At 36.2% G+C, this 8,849-nt stretch overlaps 1 protein-coding gene across 1 annotated transcript; it reads left to right on the plus strand.

The window, feature by feature from the left end:
* Positions 1–1,267: 1,267 nt before the first annotated feature.
* LOC100011028 (olfactory receptor 2D2) lies at positions 1,268–3,014 on the plus strand. Its single transcript, XM_007474954.3, has one exon. The coding sequence runs from the start codon at positions 2,079–2,081 to the stop codon at positions 3,012–3,014; it is 936 nt and encodes a 311-aa protein (XP_007475016.2). The 5' UTR covers positions 1,268–2,078.
* The last annotated feature ends 5,835 nt before the right edge of the window (positions 3,015–8,849 follow it).

Consider the following 8,849-nt stretch of genomic DNA (forward strand, 5'->3'; position numbering starts at 1 on the left):
AATGAGTATATCCATGGCCTAATGTGTGATTTTATCCCTCTCCCAGAAGATACCCCAAATTTTAAATTGCATTGTAAAAACTACCACACAAGGTCACTACAGGAATAGTATAAGCATGTATTAATGTAATTAATTTTTATAAATGCCTAATAAACATCATAAGAAAATAGATGTAGACCTTGAAATGAATTTTAAAAGTGGGAACCTCAGTCCCCTCCATTTTCAGGTGAGGAAACTGAGATACAAAGGCATTAAGTAATTTGCAAAAATCAAACTGATAAGAAATACCAATAGCATATTTGAATCTACATCCCTTGACTCCAAATCCTGTGTTCTTCTGCACTAAACCATGTGAAACTAGATGGTTTTGCAGAAACCTTCATAAACACAACATTGACTTGCAAATATTTTTTCAAAGAGGGGTCCCCTTCTCCATCAGAGGAATATTTCAAAAAACAACACTATCAAGTTTGTAATACAAAGGCTACTATACTTAGAAGATTCTGTTGAAAATTAGATTGGAGGATCTTAAATGCTAATGTAAAGTTATTCGACATGACTAGTGTTTGTTCCATTGACCCTTGAATATGATGTAAAGACAGCATGGCAGACTTGGGCAGTGGAAATAGTGCTTTTGTTATAAGGATTTTATTTAGTTTATTATGTTTCATTAAGAACAGAAGTATAGATCAGAGAAAGGTTTGTTTTTTTTTTTCATTTTTATGCTGTTTCCTTTAAGAAACCAGAGCAGATAGCTCTCACCCTCCATGACTTTAAGAGCCTATCATAAAAGAGAGATTCAGTTAGAGATCTGGGTCCAGTCTCTCTGACTTCCTCAGAAGCATGTTGGTCTCTCAGAGAAAAGAAGATCTTTTAGTGACTTTGAGACAGTTACTCTGAGAGTTGAAATTCAAATACTGAGCTGAGAAAATGTTTACTGAGAGCTTTTCTCCTCAGACCCTGAAGGGAAGCTAGAGAGCTATTTTGTCAACAGACAGGCAGATGGGTTTGAGTTGAGGGAGAAGTCTTCTCTGACTTTGGAGAGAGAGAGAAGCTGCATCAGTTTCTTTATGAAGATTTTATATATTACTTTAGGAATCAATTGTCAATTTAAGATTCATGAATTAGATTAAATTTAATTAGATAAAAAATTATTATCTCTAGTCAGCAAGAGTAGATAAGTATAGATCTATTTTGGCAGATAAGAAGAAACTTCAAACAATGCAGTTAATTTTGGGGGGCTTTTATTTAGTGATTTTAGTATGAGATTAAGAGATTCTTCTCCTATTCGTAACTCTTAGTTTCATACCTCCTACTTCATCTCCTTACTTTACTAGAAATAAATAAGAATTGGTTTAAACTGCTTCCAGCCTTCCATCCACCACCTGCAAATGGTTTAACCTCTGACAACTTTAGTGTATTATAACAGCTTATCATTATCAACTGGCTATCAATTTTCAATACCAACATTAAGATCAATTATACTTATAACAGTGCTGCAGGTGGACACACTAATGATTTGGCACAGGAGTCTCACAGAATGGGACTATCCTTCAGTGATATAATGCTGAATATGATATATATGATAATGATATAATAATCAACCCTTGTACCTTCTTTAGATTGTTCCCCAATTTGCCCAGGATTAGAGGGAAAAGCCTATATGATGCTGGTATTGACAGGATTGCCCCCCCGCCTGAAATCATGAATATAGACCTTCTCTGAAAAAAGCAATGGTCTCAGTAACTTTGATTCAGATCCTTGGTAAATTGAGACCAGGGCATAGATTATTGATTTCTGCATTCAACAAACAACATATGTGCCTTATGTGAACTGAACACTATTCAAGATACTGAGGATACACAAACATGAAACAGTTTTATTTCTGTTATGGCAAACTATTAGTCATCGGATATATTCATTAGAAATGTGATTGGGCAGCTGGTGATGCTTAGGTGGGAGATTGGATCAAAAATTATCTGAGATCCCCTCCAACTCTAAGATGATATGATTTTATAGATTATATCCCCACATCAAAGAACTGTTGCCTCACATTTAAAGAAGAAGAAAGGAGGAACATGAACCAGACCAACCAGACCTGGGTGACAGAATTCCTCCTCTTGGGACTCTCTAATGACCCTCAGACTCAGGTGTTGCTTTTTGTATTGTTCCTGGGGGTCTACCTGGTTACTGTGCTTGGAAGCTTACCCCTCATCTACCTAGTTTTGACTGACTCACAGCTCCATATACCCATGTACTTTTTTCTATGCAACTTGTCTGTAGCTGACCTTTGCTTCTCTACCAACATTGTTCTCCAGGCCATGAATCATATGCTGACCAGAAAAAAGGTAATTTCCTTCATGGGTTGTGTTGCTCAGCTTTTTCTTTACCTCATTTTTGGAGCTACCCAGTGTGCCTTATTAGCTGTAATGTCCTATGACCGGTACTTGGCCATCTGTGATCCCATGCATTATCCTATCATTATGACGAGGAGGATGTGTAGCCTTTTGGCCTTGGGGTGCTGGATCAGTGGTATTTTAATATCCTTGGTGGACACTACATTCACAATACATCTTCCCTTCAAAGGAGACAACAGGATTGCTAATTTCTTTTGTGAAGCCCCTGCCCTCCTTGATGTGGCATCTGCAGATACTCACAACTCACAAATGGTTATTTTCCTCATGGGTGTGGTGATTCTTCTTGCACCTGTGTCCCTGATCCTAGTCTCCTATGGCTCTATTATAGTAACTGTGGTCAGGATGAAGACAACCTCTGGGAGACTCAAGGCATTCTCCACCTGTGGCTCCCACCTCCTTGTAGTCATCCTTTTCTATGGATCCGCAATAATTTCCTATATGACCCCCAAATCCTCCAAAGAACAGGCCAAACTGGTTTCTGTGTTCTATGCTGTGATTAACCCTATGCTTAACCCTCTCATCTATAGCCTGAGGAACAAGGATGTGAAAAGGGCATTCAGAAATGCAACCAACAGGGGGAAACCCTGTAGACCCTGAACCTAACAATGTAATTGTATTTGACCACATCTTTTTATCTTCAACACTTATTGTGCAGACTACTGGTAGGAAATAATTTCCCTATTGACTGGTGGTAAAGAATGTATTAATATTTTGTCATTTTATTATTTTTACATATATAATATTCATTGTGCATCCTTACAATGTCTCAATAATGGAGATAAGTTTGAGATGACACAGCTAAAGATTAGAGGGGCATTTCTCTAATAAGGAGAACTAAAGACTGGTTATTATTATTGTGGAATTTTCACAGACTGTAGAAATTCTGTACTGACCCCAAAGAGATAGCTGCACTCTTTGTGGTGGCAAAAAAATGGAAAATGAGGGAGTGTCCCTAGATTGGGGAATGGCTGAACAAATTGTGGTATCTTATGGTCATGAAATACTTTTGTGCTATTAGCAATGCTAAACTGCTTGATTTCCATATGAGCTAGAAAGACTTCTATGAACTGAGCAGAACCAAGAGAACATTGTACACAGAGACTGAAACATTATGGGATGATCATCTGTAATCGACTTTGCTACTGATAGCAATGCAATGATACAGGACAATCCTGAAGGACTTATGAGAAGGAATGTTATCCACATCAAGAGAAAGAACTGGGGGAGTAGATACACAGAAGGAAAACATTTGATTTTTCACTTGTTTATATTGGTATTGTTTATGGGCTTTTGATTTTTTAAAGATTATTACAGAAATGATTACTATGGAAATAGGTATTGAGTGATAATATAAGTACAACTCAGTAGAATTCCTTATTGGCTCTGAGAGGGGGAGGGGGAAAAGAGAGCGGAAGAACATGAATCTTGTAACAATGGAAAAATACTTCAATAATTTTTTTTTAATTCTGTACTGAACTTTGGAGAAAAGGGTCACATGCACAATAAGGATTGAATGAAGAAAAGCCAATCAGGCTTTTGAGAACCTAGTTTAGAGTTGCTTAAAAAGTTAATTTCACCATTTAGATAGATGTATTTATTTTATTATTGTAATGAATAATCATTAAGAAAACCCCTTATATCAATCAATTCTGACAGTTATTCTACATATCATCTTAGATAAGAGTTGCTCAAAGGAACTAATAGTGTCTGTGGTTTATCTAGGATTACACATCCATTTAACGACTTGAATACAATTCTTCTTGACAATAAGGTAGCCTCATTATTCAGTACATGGTCCTGATACTCTACTCTGATTTTAAACTAGCATTAATAGAAAGAGTGTTAAATATAGTAACATTGTTTTTTATCATTATTTGATCACATTTTGAGGGCTGTGTTCTGTCCTAAATGTAGCATTTTTAAAAGGGAAACCCTAAGGCGTTATATGTCCAGATTGTACTGATGAGATTAATGAGAGGATTTAAAAGCAATTTGTCAGAAGATTAGTTCAAAGGATAACCAAGTTTGGATTCATGCAAGGCATTCTGAGCCAGCTCAATATTCTCAAAGCTAGAAATATAATATGCCATATTAACAACAAAAATAATAGAAAATATATAGTTTTATAGATAAATCCAGAAAAAAGGAGCTTAAAGTCATAACATCTTTTTAAAAAACACTATAGGGTGGGGGAAGCAGGGTGGCTCAGTGGATTGAGAGCCAGGTCTAGAGACAGGAGGTTGGAGGCTCAAATCTGGTCTCAGACATCTCACACCTGTGTGATCCTGTGCAAGTCACTTAACCCCCATTGCCTTAGCCCTTAATGCTCTTCTGCCTTGAAACCAATACATAGTATTGACTCCAAGATGGAAGGTAAGGGTTTAAAAATACAATAGACAGAATGGTGGCAAAATGGCAGATTAGGAGCAGTCACTGAGCTGAATTCACTGAACATTCTCCTCCAAATAACTTTAAAATGATGCCTAAAATCAGATTGTGAAGTGGCAGAGCAAACAAAAGATTAGGGTGAGACATTTTTTTTTCATAGTGAGAAAACTTAAGAAATTGGCAGGAGAAGTCTATGATACCAGTGTGGAGGTCTGTTGCCACACAGAGGGGTGGCAACACCAGCTACAACACTAGTTTCAGTAGCTCTCAATCCAGAGGCTATTAGAGGCTTAGACATCTGGTCCGAAAGAGTATACAGGAGATCCTCTGCTGGCCAAGGAAGAGCTGGTGCTGATTGGCAACTCTCTTGTTCATATGCAATTCTCAGTTGCAGTTCCAAAGTGGACAAGAATGCTGGTGCTTGGTCACAGAGGAGCAAGGGCCCTGGTTGCACTACCAAAGCAAAGAAGAAAATACTTGTGACTGCCAAGCACCAAGGGTCACTTCCTGGGTAAAGACCAGGGAGCAGGCCAAGAGGGCAATGGCCATATTTCTCCCAGGAGATCACACCACTTTGGGAACACCAAAACCTTGCAAATGCCAAAAGTGGCTCTGAAAACAGCATAAAAAAGTCTGAAGCCTGGGATAATGCTTTATCACACACACACACACCCCAACATAAGCAGAGCCAACTATAACATAAAATCCAAGTCAAGAAATAGATGGGGAAACTGAGCAGACAACAACAAAGAAAAAGAAATTGACCATAAAAATGTACTGCAGTGCCAAGAAAGATAACTCAGAAGATAATTGTGTGAAAACAGCTATTAAAAAAAAACCTGACAAGAATTCTTAGAGTAACTAAGAATAGTAGATAGAAGAGGGGTGGAGCCAATATGGTGGCTTAGTAACAGTGAAAATAGAAACTATTCAGGCAATCTTCCCAAGCCAATCTTTAAAAAGCACCTCAAAACAACAGGAGTCAAAAACCAACAAGACAGAGAAAGAGGGCTCTCCCACTGAATACAACTTGAAAGGTAGACAAAGTCAATTTTCATGAGATAAGGGGGAATCAGAAGCAAAAGTGCATAATGAGGAGTGCTAGCCAACACCCCCTCCCCAACCTCTCTCCCGCCAAAGGATAAAAGAGTGGACAGAATATGAGAGGCAGTAGTTAGAAGCAAAACAGACTTTTGAGGAGAGGCAGGTGAGAGAGAGAGAGAGAGAGAGAGAGAGAGAGAGAGAGAGAGAGAGAGAGAGAGAGAGAGAGAAATAGAAGAAACTGGGATAGAGAGAAATACATGGCAATTATAATTGTGAATATAAATGAGATGAGCTCATCCTATGAAACAGAACCAGATAACAGAATGGATTAGAAACCAGACTCCAACAATATATTGTTTGCAAAAAACATACTTAAAACAGAAAGACACACAGTTAAATCTCAGACAAAGTAAAAGCGACATTGATCTAATTTAAAGGGATAATCAGGGAAACTACATTATGCTCGAAGGTACCATGAACAATGAAGTAATATAAAAAAATTACAAGTTACAATGTATTTTCTGAGATATATACCAAGCATAAAACTAAGCCAAATTTATAAAAAAACAAGAGCCATTCCCCAAATGATAAATGGTCAAAGAATATAAACATACAGTTTTCAGAAGAAATCTGAACTAGTAACCTAGGCATATGAAAAAAATGTTCTAAATCACTAATGGTTAGATTAATGCCACATTAAAACAACTCTGAGGTACCACTTGATATCTATCAAAAACGACCAATCTTGGAGATGAGGGAAAATTGGTACAAATAAACTGCTGGTGGAGTAGTGAGTTGTTCCAATCATTCTGGACAACAATTGGTAACTATGCTCAAAGGGACAAAAAACTGTACATATCCTTTGACCCAACAATACTACTTAATCTATATCCCAAAAAAATCCAAGAAAGAGGAAAAATATTTATAGTAGCTTTTCATGATGGCAAAGACTTGGTAATTGAAGGGATGCTCATTAATTGAGGAATGGAAAAACAAGATATGGCATATGATAGTGATGGAGTACTATCATGCTACAAGAAATGACAAAGGGAGTGGTTTCCAAAAAGCATAGCAGGAACCAAATGAACTGATACAAAGTGAAGTGAGAAGAACTGGTAGATCATTGTGCTTAGTAGCAACAATGTTGTGTGTAGATAGAATCCACTTTTCAGGTTCATCCTCCCTGAGCTCCTCCTACCCTTCAGTCTTGAGGTTGGTGCTTCAGTGTAACAAGGTCAGGAGCAGGAGTGCTGGTCCCTGCTTTGTACTCAAGGGCTTTTGTAGATTTTTGTGGCTTAGCGGTTTCAGATTTTGGTTTCCTGATTCAGTTTAGGGTATTTTAGTTAGGTGATTATTTCTGTCCTGTCTCTACATTTCCCTCTTTTTACTTTTTCTCCATTTTGATTAACACTTAATTGTTAAGAGCTACTAACAGACTCTTGACTTGAGAGTTAATTTTATAAATAGTGAACACATTCTTTTTAAAAATTAATATTGCATTTAATATTTTACTTTCATTATTACATTTGGCAGATCATAAAGGTTTTTTTCGATTAACCTCAATCTTCTCCAATTTTCTTCACCTTTTACTCTCCTTAAGTCAAATTGTTAGTAGCTAATTCTGGAGTTCTGAGTTTTATTCACTCTAAATTGGTAGAGTAGTTTTTGAAATGAGACAAAAGGACAGATTAGCCTCAGGGCAACAGCCATTGGTCTCATAATAATAAGCTTTAGAAGCCCTGCAACATGGCAGAGAAAACAGCCTAAGGAAAGCTGCACAACAGCAGCAGGCTACCTCAAATATGGGAAATGGTATCTATCTAAAATGAAATACCAGTTTTCTATATAATGGAGAAGTGGTAACAGTCTTTCCAGAAGCATAAAATGTAAAGCAAAGATGTCCATCCTGACCACTGTCATTTTATATAATTGTAAAAATGCTAGCTACAGCAAAAAAAAGAGAAAAATTTTAAATTGACAGGATAAGTAGAGTAAAAGAAGAAACAAAATTATCACTTTTTGCAGTTGATACAATGGTTAGCCTAGAAAATCCTAGAGATGGACATCATTAATAACATAAGTAAAGTAAATATAAATAAATCCATATAACTAATTAGCTTTTTAGTATATTGCAAACAAAAGTCCAGGAAGACAAACTAAAGATATTCCAATAAAAATAACTATAATTTCTATAAAACATACAATAGTTCATCTGGGAAGGCATATAAAGCAACTATTTGACAATGACTTCAAAATATTCTTTATTGCAGTAAAGACAGAACTAAGTAATCTGAAGAATATTCATTTCTCATTGACCTATACCAACATATTAAAAATAATGATACAATCTAAATGATTTTATTTATTTAGTCCCATAGCAATCAAACTATAAAAAGTATTACTTTATAGACCCATGGATATTTAGCATGCATCACTGGATAGATTTCCAAGAGGTATTGAAAAAATTTCATTTTTTATTTGTACTATGCTTTGATTTCCTTTGTTCTTTTTCACTTCATTATGTGCTTTTAAAAACATTATTCTGAGGAATTCATAATCTTCACCAAACTTCTAAAAAATATCCATGACCCACCAAATTTAAGAACCTCTGTTATAGACCTTGAAAAAATTAAAAGAAATTTAATGTAGAAAAACAAAAGATCAAAAATCTGAAGAGAAATAAAAGGAAAACAATTTTGTAGGAAAAGATCACCAAACTCAAAACTAGGCAGCAAAGAAGTTATTTTTTTTCATAAAATATAATACTTGGAGTCATTGGATATTAATTTTTAATCTTACATTTATGACAACCAGCGAAGTTGGTAAAAGGATTCTTAATTTTTTTCTTTTAAGAAAGCTTTTGAGTAAAGAATAAGGAATAGATAAATTTTGCAAAGCCCGGTTTCTCTCCTGCCATTTCTGATGCCTTACTGCTTGCTCCTGCTGTTCCCTGCCCCCCCCCACCTCCCCACTGGCCATCCCACGCACCTGCTTTCATTT

The sequence above is a fragment of the Monodelphis domestica genome, chromosome 1 (assembly GCF_027887165.1).
Source record: "Monodelphis domestica isolate mMonDom1 chromosome 1, mMonDom1.pri, whole genome shotgun sequence".
Classification (NCBI taxonomy): Eukaryota; Metazoa; Chordata; class Mammalia; order Didelphimorphia; family Didelphidae; genus Monodelphis; species Monodelphis domestica.

Bases quoted from the DNA above. Each gene is read 5' to 3' on its own strand.
- LOC100011028 (XM_007474954.3), top strand. From the start codon at position 2,079: ATGAACCAGACCAACCAGACCTGGGTGACAGAATTCCTCCTCTTGGGA.